Genomic DNA, 16,852 nt, shown 5'->3' with positions numbered 1-16,852 from the left:
AAACACACGAAACGGGAAAAGCGTCCCACCTTTGGGGAGGGGGAGGGGGGCTCACTTGTTGCTCTCTCCGAATACCTCATGTGGGGAACTTCTGTACACCGCACGCCGGCATGTCCTCGCACATGCGTGTGTGCGCGTGTGTCCATGCGCGTTACTATACTCGTTTACTGTTGTACGTTTCTCTTGTTGTGTACTCCCATCTCATCTTCTTCTATCACCCCACGTTGCGCGACAGCCGCAAGCGTGCCAAGGACGTTCAATTCTGTGTGCTTGTGTGAACGCAGATACGCTGTGAAGGAGGGCGTCTTGGACCAGCAGGATTTTCAAGGGTTGGCTACGTCTGAAGTGCACACCGGCGTTTCTCTGTCGGCACATCCGCGGGCCCACCTCTCCGTTCCGCTCTACTGCTGGTGCGGCCTGTGGCGCTTGACCTTTCCTGTTGTTCACGCATTCGTGTGCAGCTCTCTACAACCCGCAGCGAGCAACGGCAGGATGGAGTCACTTCCGCCTATTCGTTCCTCCTCTCTGAGGAAAGGGGAGCCCGACACGGCGCCGTCTACCAGAGCCACGTATGTACCTCAGAACTTTCTTCGCCCTCTCTCCGAACTCGGTTCAGCGATGGCGTCTGCAGAGGACGGAATCAATCGCAACAAGCTTCGGCAAGAAGCTGGCCGCCATGTCCAACACGTCACATGCGGTGTGGCCGAGCGAGAGACACATCGAGAGGTGCTGCTGCACGTTGAAGATCGCTTTGCCCACGTATCGCATGAGGAATTGCGTCCTCTTGTGCTGCCGCCGCAGCTGCCGTCCATTGCGCGCCCACGAGAGCCGCAAACGGCGAAGTTTTCACGTGGAGTCGCCCTACATCCGAAGTTCACTCGAGGGAGCAGTGCAGGGGCGTCTCTCTCAGTGGCTGCTGTCACCGGAGACTCAGCGCATGTAGGCGCCGACGGCAACCTCTGCAGCTTCTCGGTTTCCACGGAGGCCTCCACCGAGGCGCTGTCCGCGTCAACTGGCTTCACGGACGCCCATAGGTGGGAGATGCCAAATGTGGCGGACCGTGCCTTCTTCCGGCGCTTCATGGAGGACGCGCAGACGAGCGCAGACGACTCAACAGCCTACTCGAGCGCGACAGCACAGTTGGCGCTCTGCAACCCAGCTTCCCCATCGCCGCTGGACCTGCTGCTTAAATGGGAGGAGAAGTACGCCTACTTGTGCGAGCTCGAGAGGGCGGAGCGGCAATACGTACGCGCGTACGAGAGGTGGGACCAACAGGTCATATTAGAGATGATGGCTGTGCACTTTGTAGCGCTGGTCTTGAAGCCGTGCATGGACGTTCTGCGTCAAGAGGAGTTGGAGCAGCGGGAGGCCATCATGCAGGAGGAGGATCGGCTCAGCTTCTACATGTACAATGACTTCCCGTTGGCGCTGCAGCTGCAGGAGGGCAAGAAGGCCCTGAAGGCCCGCGAGCTGCAACTGGACAGAATTTTGGGATTGACGCCAGCAACACCGCGGCTCCCGGCGCTACCAGAGGCACCCGCGAAAGCGACTCCCGGAACTCCTGTGGCCGTGGCACTGGCGTCAGCAGCGGCGCCACCTCAGTCGGAGGGGGTGAGCAAAGGCTTGCGGCTGTCTTCCCCCTCCAGTGCGCGTGCAGCTTCCCCGGTGGCAGCGGCAACGCCTGATACCGGCATCCCCAGCGACGAGGCGCGCCGCATTCTTCGGAAGTATGTGCAGCAGCGCCACGGTGCCTTGCTGAACGTTGTCGGCACATGGACTACGACGCCGCAGGATGACGACGTCTCGATGCAAACTATGATCACAACCTATCCTGGGGCCCGCGGATACGACACCGTGCACCGGTCATCAGCGCTGTTCTTGCCGTCCATCTCCAGCACGCAAGCACCAATCCGCAACGCCGTCGGCATCGTTGACTACGTCGCCCTTCTCGACGAGAGCACGAAGCACCGTGAGCAGATTGTCAAGACGGAGGAGCGCTGCCGCGCTGATATGAACCAGACTTGCTACGAGGAGCTTCAGGTGGTGCTGGAGTGGCAGCGGCGCCGCATGCACCTCGAACGACTTGTATACTGGCGGCACCAGCGTGAAGCCGCCGTGCAGAAGGAAGTCGAGGCGCTCACTAACGTCACTCCCGTGCTGCGGCTGGATGCGAAGGTGCTGCGGTTGCTGGAGATTCTCGAGGGGGAGGAGGAGGCAGCGCGACAGTCCATTCGAGACGAGGAGCGCGCATCCTTCGAGCCTCTATGGCAGACAAATGAGGACCTGAGCCGTGCCTTCAATAATGTCAGCTTGCAAGAGCGTTGCATGGCCACCCTCGACTCGGAGGTGTGGACGACGGAGGCGGTGGCTCGGCGGAAGCTCGTCACTGTGGAAGAGACGGATGTGCGCCACCACCGGGAGCGTTTGTGCCTTGAGCATCTTATCTCGACTCTCACTAGCGGCATGTCGCAACGACGTGCCCTGTGGCATGTGAGTACGTGCCCCGTGCTGTACTCGGCGGTGCAGGTCTTACAGAAGGCGTTCCGTCGCTTCCTGCGCGGACGTCTTGGGTGGCGGTTTACGCATCAAGCGCTCGGGCGCGAGATCAACTACTCCCGCAATGCGAGGAAGATCACCACCGGCAGACTTGCTCTCCAGTCCTTCAAGGCCACCTTGTCGGCAGAGAAGGCGCAGCTGTGCGAAGAACAAGCGCAGCAGCACCTCCGTGAGCAGTACGCGCTTTTTGCCAATGAGTCGGGGCTTCGCACCGCTCTGTGCGCTGAGCAGGAGTGTGGTCGCAAGCGCATCGCTCGAACCCGTGTGCTGGATGTTGAGGAGGTGTACGCGCCACTGTTTATAGCGAGCGTGGCGCTCGAGGAGGAGGTGCGGTTGGAGCTGGAGGTGGAAGAGGAGCTCGAGCGAGGCGTTCTGCTTGCCACCAACGCAACGCTGGTTGATGTGATTGGGCAGAAGTCCGACACGCAGCGGGAGGAAAGGGGTAGGCGCAAGGCTGCAGTGCGTAAAGAGCGGGCGTCATGGCGTCAGCTGCTCAGCGCCGAGTGTGATGAGCGCGAGGAGCACCGCATCGACGAGGAGGCGCGCGAGGCAGCACGTGAGACCTCTCGGTCCGCCTTCACCGAGGCGGCGGAGGACGAAAGCCGCCGTCATCATGGGCGTGCTATGGGGATGTACGTCGCTTGCATGCGTGAGGCCCTTCTTGATCTGCTCGACCGCGAGGTCAGCGATGACGCAGCGCGGCGTGGCATTGAACAGGAAGAGGCGGTGGCGGCTCGCCACCTGCTAGACAGCATGGCCACCACTCAGTGTGCTGCGTACGCGTCTGACCTTGAGCGCCGCCACCAACTCGTGCACAACGGGGTGCATCAGCAGGCGATCTGCATCGCGGAAACAGAAAACCGCGCCAGCATACTGCACAGGGAGGCCGCAGCGTGGGCCACCACGGAGCCGGAGCTGCGCAGTCTCTTCGTAGGCCCGCTGCATGACCTGATGGTGCGTTGCGGCGCTGTGAAGGTGATTAGTACGTGGTACACTGCCGTGCGCAACGGCGAGGTTGGACGGACGGTGTCGCGGCAACTGCTTCGCGAGGACCTCGCCCACCATCACAAGGAGCGTCAGTTGCGCTCGCAGCAGATCATGCAGCGGCTTCACACGCAACATGTGCGTAGCCAACTTGACACGCTGATGATGGAGATGCACACGGAGCAGCAGGGGGCAGTGCGGCAGCTGCTGGACGTTCTTGTGAAGTGTGACGAGCCGCGTGGGCGCGCGCAGGTCGAGTCGCTGCAGGAGATTATCTTTGGAATTCTTGAGCGCAACGCGAAGGCTCTTCTGGCTGAGATTCGCCTTAACTTTATCAACTCCGAGGCGCTAATCTGGCAGCAGGAGTTGTACGAGCGAAAGGCGTTAAAGCAGGCGTGGCACCACACGTTTGAGAAGCTGCTAGAGCGGAAGCACCAGGAGCTGAGCAAGGACTACTTCGCGCTTCGAATTCAGCGCGCATGGAGAGGGTGCGCAGCACGAATGCAACACAGGCGCAACTTGTCGACACAGTGCACGCGGCTGGTGGCGCTCGAGGTGCAGGAGCGTGCGGCACTGGAGCTTGAGGAGCTGGAGGAGGTGGCGGCGCAGCTGTACCAGCCATGGCTATCCTTCTCGTACGTTGAGACGTACGTGCGAGGACCATTGGCGCGAGCATATGATGAGCTTGCAGTCGCCGTAGTGGACGCGACACGGGTCCAAGAGTGGAGCGAGCGAGTTGCGCTGTTGTGGGAGATGCGCTACGAAGACTGCGACTCGTGTCTCTGTGAGGATGAAGCCCGTGCACGGCGTATGCTGGAGACACAGTTCCACAAGCCATTTCTGCTTCAGTCAGAGCTCAAGGACGAGGAGCGGCTCAAGCGCACGATGCTGGAGCGGGAGCGCACACTCTTCCTGCTGCGCATTCTTGCGCGCGAGGAGCATCAACGACGTCTGTCACTGGTGTCGGTCGAGGGCCAGGGGAGGGCGTCGCTGCATATACAACTCACCGCTGCCACGCCAGTCGACGCGCGGGAGTTGTAGGCGATGACGCCAGCAATCGGCGGTATCGGTCACTCATTTCTCCTTGAGCACATTTTCGTTGCTCGTGCACTCGACCGTGCCGGATGCTTTACTGAGACGGCGGTACACCCCCAATGGCGACGCACCGCAACGGTGGCTTCCGCATACGCCCTCGATAATTTTTGCCGCCTCTCCGTTGCTACCATTGTTGCCTGCTCTTCATCGTTGAGTCCTCACCCCTGTCTGCTCCCCTCTCCTACATTCGTCCCTGCGTCTCTTTTCGTTCAACTCTCTTCTTTGACTCTGGATGTACATGCGTCTTTGTGTGCGGTATGCCTCTCTGGCCCACTCGATTGTTTTCGTTTGTGTGTTGCTCCTCTTGAACTCTAAAGCTGTGGCGGATGCAGTGCGCCACCAAGTGGCGTGCACGCGCATACACGCGACGCCGCGGCGAGGCGTTGGCATTTATTTCTTTCCTTTTTGACCGAATCAGCGTTATGTACATTAACCCCCCCTCCCTCTCTCCCCCATTTCTCTTCCTCATACCCTTTCAGTTGCTCCTGACGTTGTTTTGGTTGTTGTTTTCTTTCGCTTGAGCAGCGCGCAGCATATGAATTTGCCCATCCACTCTTCCTTGCGTGGATGTGTGTGACTAGGGAACCAGCGCTGCTATAGTTACGTCCATGTATGTCCCACGTGTACGACGCCCCCACCCATCTCCCCACCCCCATCACCTTGGCCGTCTCTCTTCGCGTAGGGTTATGCTGTGGCACTTTCCCTCCCTTCTCCCTCTCTCTCCCCCTTCCGCGCTCTCTTACTTCCTTTGCCATTTGTTGAGTGGAACGCGTCCATTTCGCTCAGTCGATCTGTTTGCCTTTGTTTTTTTTTTTCGTCTGTGGAAGTCTCTCTTGCTCCACTCCCCCGTCGCCTTAGGCACGTGCGCACGTTCACAGGCTGAACGGCTTTGCCTTGCCACTGCATCTCCCTGCTCTCTGGAGCGGAGATAGACAGAGATGGGCACGATGCCGTGTTTGCCGAGGACGCAACTGGCTAGCTGGCTGCACTGAGGTCAGCGCATGGTGTTTGGGTATATCCTTCCTCAAAATGGTCGAATGATGCCAGCCGGGGCAGAGGCCGCTGCGCCGTCCCCATGGACACTGTCGTGGCATTGATTGCTAGCCCATGTTTCTTCTTCCTTCGCTCGGGCTGGGGTGTCTTGGGAACATAGGGGCACCTGTGCGCGTCAGTTGCGCACTGCAGTGCTGGTGGCCGGTGGGGGTCGAAGGCTCGAGGGTTGCGGCTGCGAAGTTGCTCTTCATTTGTACTCCCCTCTCTCTATATTTCTTCCTGCTCTCTCTCTCTCTCTCTCGCTTTCCCCTTCCCTCCTTCTCCCAACGTATGCTGCGTATTGTGCGGCGGTTGCTCGACACTTCCACCCCGCCTCGCTCCACCAGTCGTGTCTTGCTGCTCTTTGTTGTCGTTGTGAAGCGACTCAGCACAACTACGCGCTAAAAGCCCCCCTTTTTTCCCATTTTCACCTGGCATTGGTCCCTCTCGCCCGTATTGACATCAGCGGCGGCGTGAGAGGAAGTCGAGTGCTGCCGCCTGATATTGGGTGTTCCAGTGGCGAAGCAGCCGTCAGCCTACAGCGTCGCGCCCCCGACCCTGCACACGTGTGGCAGGTACACTGCCATCTTCTTAGTGCATCGAGACATTTGGCTTGCCTACATCCCTCCACCCTTCCCCAGATCACCTCGCGCATCTACATATCCACGCATTCACTCATCCATCACCGCCGTCCAGCTTCTCCTCCCCCTACCGGTCACAAGAGGTGGCGAAGCGAAAATGAGCGACATGGATGTGGTGGCTAATTTCGTGGTCATGACGGGGGCTACAGAGGATCAAGCCATCCACTACCTTTCCACCTACGACTTCAACTTGGAGGATGCTGTCGTGGCGTTTCAGGTAGATAATTCTCATACCTCGCCGCGACACGCACAAGAGGACTCTCCACACCACACCAGCATCGACACGGGCTCACCCCTGAGTGCGCCATCGCCGGCGTCGCATCAAGTGGAGGGCCTTACGTTCCCCCGGGCCCCTCAGCGTCCACCAACGCCACCACTGCAGCGAGCACTTGCTTCCTCGACGGCCGAAGCGATACAGCGCCTCTTCGCCCGCCCCGACTACGTAGTGGGTAGCGACAGAGTCGCCTTCGACGCGGAGTGCGAGAAGGCCGCGTTGCGCCACTGCTGGGTTGTTGTGTCTGTCGTGGACAACTCGTTCCCCTGCGAGTGCTTTACGCGTGACATCTGGGCCAGTGACGCCATGCGCTCCCTCACCAGCGGCAGCGTGTTTTGTTATGAAATTAACGTCACGCACACCCGCGGCATGGCCCTGGCGGAGAAGTATAACGTCGACAGCGGACACCTGCCCCGCATGTTCATGGTCGATCCGGTGACTCAGTTCAAGGTGCAAGAGCTGCCGCTCATCTCCTCTGAGGTGTGGCAGTTCGACAGCGCCATGGTGGTGGACGCCATCATGCTCTTCATTACTAACCACGACCCCCCGCACGATCCGTTTGCCAGCCCGGATGATCAGCCGCAAAATGACGCCGGAGGTGACGGTGGTGGTAACGCGGGCTCGACATCCGCGGGTGCAAACATAACGCCGCCGGTCGTGATAGACGTGAACAAGGAAGACAGCGAGGCCGAGATGGCGTCGCCTTCGACGATTTCGGGAACCTCCACCGTCCCAGTCGCAGCCGCCGCAAGTACGGTGGAGGTTCCCGAGGCAGCCCAAGTCACCGCACCCTCCCCGGTGACGCTGGACGAGTACACAGTTCCGGAGGGCACCACTGTCGATGCAGTCAACGTCTTTCGGCTGCGCTACCGACTGCCGCATTCGTCTTCCACTCTGCAGCTGCGCCCTGACACACCGGTAGCGAGGCTCATTGACTACCTGGCGTATCTCTTGTACACGGAGGACACCACGCGCTACTCGGTCCCGCCGAGCATTAGCATTTTTAGTGGGTTTCCTCCGAAGAACATGACTGCCGGGGAGATGCAGGGCGTCACGCTGAGCACGTGGACTGGCGTGCGAAGCGGCGATGTCTTGATGGTCCGTGTGAATGCGTGACATGCCGAGGGTATTTTGTTGCTCTGCACCAAGGAAGGCCCTGGGGGGTCTGCTGCTGCGACTCCCACTGCTTGTGCCGCTGCTGCGACCGACATCAACACACCTCACTCGTTTTTTCACCTTTCCATCCCCCCTCTGTCTCTCGGTTGATGCCACACACGTCCACGCATGCGCTGGCAAGTCCTGCCGTACACGTGTGCGTGTGCTGTTTCTTCTACCTGTTTCTCTCTGTGCGCGCGGGCACGTGGGTCCTCCTCTGTTCTACCCTTTCATGAAAAAGGTGCGCAAGGCGCCCCCAGCCGCGACCGCTACTCGTGTCACGTGTTTATGTGATTCTTCGGTGCCATCAGACGTTCATGTATGTGCGTACCACCTGAAGCTGCTGACCGCTTGCGTGGGAGCGAACTTCGCATTTGTTGCCGCCGTCAACATCACGAGCGACTCAGCTGCTTTTCAACACCGGGTGTTTGCGGAGGAATTCCGAGCGCTTGTCTCTCGTGTTAACGCAGCCACGCACGAAGATATGGGGAATGAGGGAAGAGAGGTAATAGGAAAGGTTGGGGTCGAAGTGAGGATATCGTGTCGCGGCCCTCTGCTTCTATTGCCATGCAGGGTGTGATGGTGATTTACACCAATGGTCGGTGTATACGCTGCGTGCGTCACGGAGCTCTCATCCGTTGGACTTCTTCATTCCCTTTCTGCTGAGGAGAAACGCGCCTATGTTTGGACTGGTGAAGAGTGTCTGCCCCCATCCTTCTCCAGTTTCTCCCTCTCTCTCTGCCTGCTCACTCTGTCGACCCCCCACCTCTCTCTCTCTTGCCTTTTCCTCTCCTCCGCACGTGGTGGACGTACACCCGACTCCAACCGCTCCTTCCTTCTACTGCTACCCAATCCACATGCCGATTGCCCCCCTCCCTTCCTGCGTCTATGTCCTGTGTTACGTGAAGTAGTAGAATACCCCCGCACTAAACCACCCATACATCCCGCATACGAGGTGCACCACACTCTGTTCGTCTCCCCCTCTCTCTCTGTGGGTGGGTGTGCGCTCAATCCGGGTCGCTGCTCCTGATCCGCGGCGTATTGTGCTTCGGTGTGGTGTGCGTATGAGCTTCCAAACTCCAGCAGAGACGCAGCTGACTGCTTGAAGCGATGTCAGTCTTAGATAGGTCGAAGGAAAAGCAGCACAGGAAGTCCAAGGAGCACTCAGTGGGAGACGGTCGTCACCACCACCACCATCACTCACACGACAAGAAGAAAAGCAGAAAGAACACCGCCAATGCAGATTCGTCGACTTCGCTGATAACGACCTTGCCTGCACACCAACACTGCGGTATCGATGTGGATGAGGACGACGAGGACTGGGAGGAGAACCGAGTCGCTGTGGAGCGGCTTTGTGCACAGTACCCAAACAACATCTGCGCAGACTGCGGCGAGACGGGTACTCGCTGGGCGTCCGTCAACCATGGCGTCTTCGTATGTATTCGCTGCTCCGGCGTGCATCGCTCCTTGGGAGTGCACATCTCAAAGATCAAGTCGACAAACATGGACCGGTGGTCCCTGGCGGAGGTGCGCCTGATGAAGGCCATCGGCAACGTCGCGGCAAAGGCCCTCTACGAAGCACACCTCCCCGCTGGCGCGCGCCCCTCTAGCGGCGCCGGCGCTACAGCGGATGAAGCTGTCAAGCTTTTCATCGAGCGTAAGTATGCGCAGCGCGAGTTTGCCATGCACAACCTCAAGGACGTGCTGGAAAGGCACTACAAGGACACCGGATACCGCAGATCAAAGACAGCGTTCAAGTCGAGAGCCGTGGTGGACGGCGTCGTCTCCTTGCCCACGGGAGAGAGCAGAGCTGCTGCCGTGTCGGTTGATCGGGACGTCATGACAGGAAAGAGAGGTGACACCATGCGAGCCCTCTACGGCGATGCCGCCGCGGAGATGCAGAGAGGGCTGTCGAGGAGGACGAAGAATGCGGCCTCACAAACCCAAGGACCGATGCCGAAGCTGACGTACGGGACGTTTGGCATAGTGAACGTGCCTCCGGAGGAGTACGAGGCGCGGTGGCAGCGCACCGTGGCAGTGTTCACCTTCGTAGAGGCTCCGCCGGCAGCGGTCGCAGCGCCGGCAGAGGAGGCGCCGAGAGGAGATGAGGGGGAAAAGGAGACCCGTACTGCTGCTCCCACCCCTCTAACAGAACCCACCGCCGCCCTTGCTGATCGGCCTCAGATGGACGGAGTAGAGACGACTCCGGCGACAGTTTCGAGCCCCTCCCTTCCAGTGTAGCCTCTCTTTTACTTGTGCATGCCCTGGCTTGGTGCGTGTGTCTGTGCTCGAAGTCGTCTTTGCTATCGGGTGAACTCCATTCTTACGAGTCCGGCACAGCAAAATTTGCCCCCTTACCCACGCGGTGCATCCGCCCCGTGAATAGGCAGCCGCAGTGGCTGATGTCTTGTGCTGCCTACGAATGCAGAGAGGCGGGGTGTAGGAGCGGGTGCGTCTATTCACAAATGCTGCGCGATCTCCTGTGGGCTTTTTGTGGCGTTCTGCTTACCTGGTCAAAGTCGGCGAGAGTGTGCGGTGCGGACCCCACATCAAGTGGTGTTCGCTGGCGCGTCTCTTTCCATGTCTGTGCCGCTGCCTACACATGATGGACATGACGATGCTTTTCTTGTGGTTTATGGTCTCTGCTGAGCTTCCGCACCCAACACATGACACACTGATGTTTTCTCCGTCCTGGACGCTCCCTATCACCGCTTCTCTTCCGGGACTGACTCACCTACGGCTGCCCACACAGGATAACTTAGTAGCAATCGACTAGTTTTGCGTTTGTGTGCCCACCCTTTACTATTCTGTGACAACACGCAGGCGCATTACCCACACACGCACACGCACACGCACACTACACAAGTGCTCTTTGTGCCCACTTTGTCTTCGCACTCATGCCTCTCTACAGTGATGCTGATGTGTCGGGGCTGAGGCGCATTCTGGAAGCGCTGAGCCGTCAGCCTGGCGACATTCATCTTTCTGAGCTTGCTGAACTCAAGGCGTGGGCGACAGCAGCTGGGGCCTCTTTTCCTGCAGCTGCCGTCCCTACGGTCCCGGTTGAGGCGGCCACACTCGAGCAAGATGACAAGAGTGACTCCGATGAGGAGCATTGGACGCTGGTTGATGAGGATCCGGAGGAGATCCCTGCGAAGTACAGCGAGCCGTCGGATGCAGACGTCGATGCTGCCGTCTCCGCAAAGGGTGAGGCCGTGGAGCTGCACGCCGACGGCAAGCTGGCGGAGGCGATCACTAAAATGAGCGAGGCGTTGGCGCACAACCCCAGCAACGCCATGTACTGGGGGTTACGCGCACTGTACCATCTCGAATTTAACAAGCCACGCGCAGCCCTGCACGATGCCAACAAGACCCTCGAGCTCAACTCGCAAAACGTGCGCGCGTTGCGTGTGCGCGGCACCGTAAACCGCCACCTCGGTCACTGGGAGGACTCTCTGAAGGATCTCAGCGCTGCTCAAGCGATCGACTACGATGAAAAGACCAACGAAACGCTCAAGTTTGTCCAGTTCCGTGCCATGCAGCGCCACAAGCGGGAGCTGGCACGGCAGCACGCTGAGGAAGCTGCGGTTGCGAGGCGGCAAGAGGAGCTGCGCCGTCAGCGCCAGAGGGAGGCGGCCGAGGAGGCTGCAGCGACTGCAGAAGCGCAGGCGGCATCGGGTGGTATGCCCGGTGGCATGCCCGGAGGGTTCCCTGGTGGCATGCCTGGCGGGTTCCCTGGTGGCATGCCTGGCGGGATGCCGCCCGGTATGGAGTCCGTCCTTCAGGATCCCGATATCATCGCTGCCATGCAGGACCCCGAGGTGGCGCCGAAACTGACTCAGATGATGCAGAACCCCATGGCCGCGATGAGCATGATGAATGACCCCAAGGTGGGTCCTGTCATGCAGAAGATCATGGCGAAGATGATGGGTGGCGGTGGTATGCCAGGCGGCATGGGTGGTATGGGTGGCTTTCCGGGCGCTAGCGGCATGCCTCCTCGCGGTGGTGCTGCTTCTGGCGGCACGTCTCGTTCTACTACGAAGGACGATCTCGACTGAGACTGCCTGTGGCACGGCAGTGCAAATGCGAGGGGGAAAGAGAAGAGGACGAATTATGGAATGGGCTTGATGGACTGCCCGTGATCCTCCTCTCTCTACGGCAACGCGCTTGTCTCTCTTACGGAGTGTCCTCTACACCATCGCACAGATTACGCTCTCTCCCGGTCATCGGTGTGCCCGCTCTGTTTCTTCTCTCTTGCCCCGCCTCCTCGCTTCTGTATGCCGCCTGCCCCCTCGCACGCTTTACTTCTTTATCTTCTTTCGCTTCTCGCCTTGGTTTGTTTCTCTTTATCCCCTCGTCACGTTAAGGTATACGCGCACTGCCCCCTCTCTCCCTCTGTGTGACGGCCTGCGGGTCGGGTGTACGTGTATACAGCTGGTTGACAGAGTTGGCACTTGCTTGGCCTGCTTGCCAGCTCGTGATATTTTGTCCTTCTGCGTATGTGTGGGTGCACCTGTGCACTTTGCGGCGCCTTCCCTCGCTCGAGTCTCTCTGGAAGATGAGTGGCGGCCATATCTCAGCACCGTATGCCTATCTCAGTATTCCCTCCCTCTTCTACCAACTCACAGCCTCCCCCAGGCACTTTGCAATGCTTCTCAACCAGCGCAGGCAGGGAAGTGAGCGCACGTGGCGAAACTTCAGCCAGGGATAAAGGACAACACCCCTCTATGTTTCGCTCACAGGTGTTTACGGGGAGGAGGGGGGGCGCAAAGCATGTCCCCTGGAGAGCCTCATGTCAGGCTGAGCAGTGATCTGGCTGACACGTGGTTGGTCTCTCCTTAGCTAGCGGTGGCACGGCTCCTGATCCGTGCTTGCAAGAGAAACACACTCACACACGCACACACACACACTTATATATATATATGCATAAGAGGTAAACACCGAGGGATTCTTGGCTCTCCTGTAGGTGTGCCTTCTGTGGCGTTGCTGCTCAGTGCATCCCGTGCTTTGCTGTGTCCTCTTGGAGTCCGCCAGCTTCTTCCTTGGCGCAGTTGCCCTGCTCTTTGAAGAGAGGTTGCGGCAGGGTGGTGGTGGTGGTGGTGTAGATGCTCGTGTGTCAGTGTGCTGGCCTGTTTTTGCCTGCGCGCGCACTTGCGCACCTCTTTCTTCATCAGCCTGTTCCGTGCTCACCGCTTTGCTTGCTCTTCTCTCTCCATCTATGTCTCGTGCGCGCGCGTGTGTGTGTGTGCACTCACTCTAAGTTGCAGCTCTTACATCTCCGCTACTGTGGCCCAGCCTTCTCTCAGTTGAAGGAAAAGGAAGCAAATCAAGGCAACACCCGCCCACCCACTACTCCCCCCCTCCCCTCCTTGGGCGCACGTCAGAAGATACGCCGCCGTATACTCAAGCAAGCACGCAGGAAAACGAAGGATGCCTTCGAAGCGCAACGGCTCTCCGGCTCACAGCCGCAGCCGCAAGGGCCGCTCTGCCTCCCGCTCCAAAACCCCTGCGCGCGCCCGCACACCGGCCCGCTCTCCCAGCCGCAACCGCAGCAACAGCAGTCCTCCTGCAAAGGAGGTGCTGCCGCCGAAGGCGACTCCTGCAATCTCAATGTGGGAGGCGGACGCTAAGCTGATGGCGGCGATGCACCGTCGTCCTTCTCGCGGCGTTCGCTGCATCTTTGGGTGTGAGAAGGTGCGCCTGTGGGGTTACTGGGCCGCGATCATTGTGTTCCAGGTGGTGCTAATCATCTGGGCCAAGTGGGCCGTGGACATGTACAAGTTGTACAAGGAGAGCCATTAGAGCGTGCGTGCACACTAGTCAGGTACGCGTACATGCGCGAACGTATCGGTCGGTGACCGGGAGGGTCGCATCCTCATCTTTTATCGCCCGCTTACCTCCTCCTACACACCCCTCTCGTCCTGTACCCCCCTTTCCTGCTCTGAATGACGAGCCTTTATGGCACTTTGTTCATCGCTCCCTCGCTGTCCCTCCCCGCATCCCACTCTTCGTTGTTGTGTACCTGTACGATTCCCTGTTGGTGTGCCTGAGGGTGTTTCTTCCGTGCCAGATCTTGTATCTGGCTGCGCTGATGAGTTCCTGTGAACCTCACTTTCTCTCTCCGCGTGTGTGTGCGTGTGCACTTCCTTTCTTTCTGCGTGTCCCCTCGATGTGTGTGTGTGTGTGTGTGTGTGTGTGCGTTGTGAGTGAAGCGGAGAGGGTCAGCGGCGATGATGAGATAGATCGAGGCTGAGATCAGAATATAATGTTACGAGGGGGGGGGATGAGCTGGGGGGAAGAGAGGAGTGGAGGAGGAGGGGGCTGTGGCGGGGAACTGCTAGAAGCATGTTCTGTTATAGAGTGTATGCCTGCATACGGGCGTTTGAGTCTCCCACAAGGGGTAGCGGGAAATACTGCGTTGATGAATGTCACGCGTCCAAAGAGAGAGAGAGCGGTAGAGGCAGAGGGAGTGGGAGGGGTGGCGGCGGGTGGTGGTGGCGGGTGCTTGTAGTGGCGAGCACCTCTGCGCTTTCGCCTGTTTCTCCTTTTCCTCTCTTCTGCGTTGTGTTGCTGTGTTGTGCTCTTTCCTCTGTACTAGAACTTCTCTTTTTCTTTCTCTGTCGGGTGTTCATGGGTATGCACGCGCACCTGCTCAAGAACACACAAAGGGGCTGATTGTGTCGGCGATGCTGTCGTGCGTATAAGCTACTGTTTGGGATCTTGGTGATCGGCATGATGACGGGCAGCCCGATAAGCTAGACCCCCTATCAGATAAATCACGTTCTCCAATGAGCATCTGTGTCCCCCCACTAACAGTCTGTGCTCCTCTGCGCGCTCCTCCGTCTGTCTCTCTCTCTCTCTGTGTGTGCTTGTGCATTCGATGGCGTCCACGTGCACCCCTTCTCTCTTTAGTTTTCTTGAGTTCCCCGTGTTTACTTGTACGATGTCCTTTGCTACTGTGTGTGTGTGTGTGTGTGTGCATGTATGAACCGTTGCCAAGCCTCTTGTGTGCGCCCTTGTGTCTCTGGGCGTGGGCGTTCTGGGCGTGCCCAGCTGCCTCTCCTCCCCTTGTCGAAGCCTTCGGCTCCGGCGGGTGCGCTCTACGCCCCACTCCCCTCTCTCACGCGCCCCCACTACACGCCACTCACCCTCTCATGAACATTACTCCGCACTCCCTCTTTACCCCACCCACGAACACGACGGTGATTTCTTTCCTTTCTTTCCCTGCCTTTTGTTTCTCTCTTGTTCTTTGTCGTTCCGATGTTTTGCTTGGACTGCCCATATCCACCCCTCCCTCCAGCCTTGTACTTTGCTCTCTCCCTCTACACCCCCTTCCCTTCCCCCCTCCGCTAAGTTCTCGACGCGGCTGCCGTCTCTCCTCCTTCCTCTTCCTCTGGCATACTTCCAGTAACGTACCACTGGTACGGCTCTCACCTCACCTCCCTCAGCTTTCCTGCATGTCGTGCGTCTCCACCGTTTCGCCGTGCCTGACGCCGATATATTGCAGCGCTTTCTTTTTGGGTGTGTTTGGGCTCCTCAGTGCCCACAGTGATCAGGACTGACGTGACCTGCCGAAGAGGAGGCCGCAGTCAACGTACAGATGAAAGGGAAGGGGAGGGGTCCGGAGCCGAGAGACGGCGACACGGTGGATGCAGGCGAACTCGCGAAACGGAGAACGCGGTAGGGATGTGCGATGTGTGGTGTCGCTGTTTGCTGCCGGCTTTGTCGGCGATCACCCCTCCCCCGCACCCCGTCACGATCGCCACTGTCATTGACACCGCGGTCCTCATCAGCACGGCAGTGGAAGAGTTGCACTCACTTCTTCAACTCACCCTTTTTGCCGTATTTTCTGTCACTCATCGTGTGCGGCCTATGACCAGCCTCACAAGCGAGCCACGTAGCATAACCGAACAGCAGCACAGTGTCTCCTGAAAGGCGCTCATCTTACAGAGCTGCCAGCCACCCCGACGGCAAACACCTATGCCCATTATGTACCCGCACACCACTGAGCCCAATCCTGGTCATTTCTGAAGGCCGTTGTATGCCGGCGTACACATGCGCCTCTGTCTGCTGCGGTGGTCGGGGGCAATGCCAGAGACGAGCGAACATCCTCCAACGCTTTACTCACTGCGTTAGCCACCCTCTCCCATTTCTTGTATGTTGAGAGCGACACGTGTAGAGAAGTAGTCGTCTCTTTAGCGGTAAACGGCGCACGCATGACAGAGGCCAGCGTGAGTGGCAGCGCTGCTCCCTTTTTGTTGTCCTGCAGAGAAGTCTCAAGACGCGTCCCTATTTCGCACCGCTCTCATCGTAATGATCGCTTCTCTGCGCGTGCGTATGTCTGGCGCTTCGCTGTTGGGCGTTCACCTCCCCCTTCTGCATTTCTCCCACAACTCAGCGAATCTCATCACCATTGTGCCTTTCTCGGCACCATGGTGATGATGAACACCTCAGTGCGCGCCATCCAGAGCCCAGCACCCACTCTGCAGCGGAGCCGGAGAGACCCCCCCTCCCCCCATCCCTGCCAATGCCGAACTGCTTGTGGCGGTGACAGAGCCAAGCGCCGACGACGTGGGGGAGGTCAGGGCGATGCACGGCTGCTGGTGTTGGCGGCCAGGTCGTGGATGGCGGGGCGACAGCGAACCCATTTGTGCCGCCCCCCGGGTGGGGTGGGGGTGCACGAGGTGGCGACCTGCGGGGGGTGGGGGGTGGGCCGAGTTTGAGGCACTTCCCGTGCACCGATGACTGAGTCGGCGCAGTGGCGCGACGCACCCCGTAGGCACGCGCCGCGCCAGGCGAGATGGGCCCGTGTCAGGCCGGGTGGGGGTGGAGCTCAACGCACTCTCTACAGCAGAGAGCGGTCGCGTTTGATGGAAAGCAAATATTGGACGCGCTGCTGATGAAGGACATTTTGTGCGGCAGCACAAAGGGGCTAAACCAGAAAGCAAAGACGGTCTCTGCGTGATGCGTTGTGTGTGTGACGCTGATATGCTGATTTATTTTTCGTCTTCACCTTTCAGACTCGAGTTTCCTCCCTCTTTGGCCGCTCCCTTCTTTTCTGTAGGGGGGCCGGCTGTAGTCTGCGTTTTCGTGTCCGACGCCTTCGTTGTCTTTGCGC

General features: G+C 59.0%; 4 protein-coding genes across 4 annotated transcripts; all 4 read left to right on the top strand.

The window, feature by feature from the left end:
* Positions 1-618: 618 nt before the first annotated feature.
* Positions 619-4,581, top strand: LBRM_29_0290 (conserved hypothetical protein; the record flags this gene model as incomplete). The annotated part of the gene is made up of 1 exon (XM_001566327.1): positions 619-4,581. One exon carries the CDS (start codon positions 619-621, stop codon positions 4,579-4,581), a length of 3,963 nt encoding a protein of 1,320 aa, XP_001566377.1.
* Positions 4,582-6,405: 1,824 nt separating this feature from the next.
* Positions 6,406-7,698, top strand: LBRM_29_0280 (conserved hypothetical protein; the record flags this gene model as incomplete). Its single annotated transcript, XM_001566326.1, has 1 exon — positions 6,406-7,698. The coding sequence occupies one exon, from the start codon at positions 6,406-6,408 to the stop codon at positions 7,696-7,698; it is 1,293 nt and encodes a 430-aa protein (XP_001566376.1).
* A 1,149-nt stretch (positions 7,699-8,847) lies between these two features.
* LBRM_29_0270 (conserved hypothetical protein) lies at positions 8,848-9,978 on the top strand (the record flags this gene model as incomplete). Its single annotated transcript, XM_001566325.1, has 1 exon — positions 8,848-9,978. The coding sequence occupies one exon, from the start codon at positions 8,848-8,850 to the stop codon at positions 9,976-9,978; it is 1,131 nt and encodes a 376-aa protein (XP_001566375.1).
* A 656-nt stretch (positions 9,979-10,634) lies between these two features.
* Positions 10,635-11,792, top strand: LBRM_29_0260 (conserved hypothetical protein; the record flags this gene model as incomplete). Its single annotated transcript, XM_001566324.1, has 1 exon — positions 10,635-11,792. The coding sequence occupies one exon, from the start codon at positions 10,635-10,637 to the stop codon at positions 11,790-11,792; it is 1,158 nt and encodes a 385-aa protein (XP_001566374.1).
* Positions 11,793-16,852: the final 5,060 nt, after the last annotated feature.

The sequence above is a fragment of the Leishmania braziliensis genome, chromosome 29 (genome assembly GCF_000002845.2).
Source record: "Leishmania braziliensis MHOM/BR/75/M2904 complete genome, chromosome 29".
In the NCBI taxonomy this organism is placed as follows: domain Eukaryota; phylum Euglenozoa; class Kinetoplastea; order Trypanosomatida; family Trypanosomatidae; genus Leishmania; species Leishmania braziliensis.
Note: the sequence above shows the minus strand (reverse complement) of the source record. Positions and strands in the feature narration are given on the sequence as shown.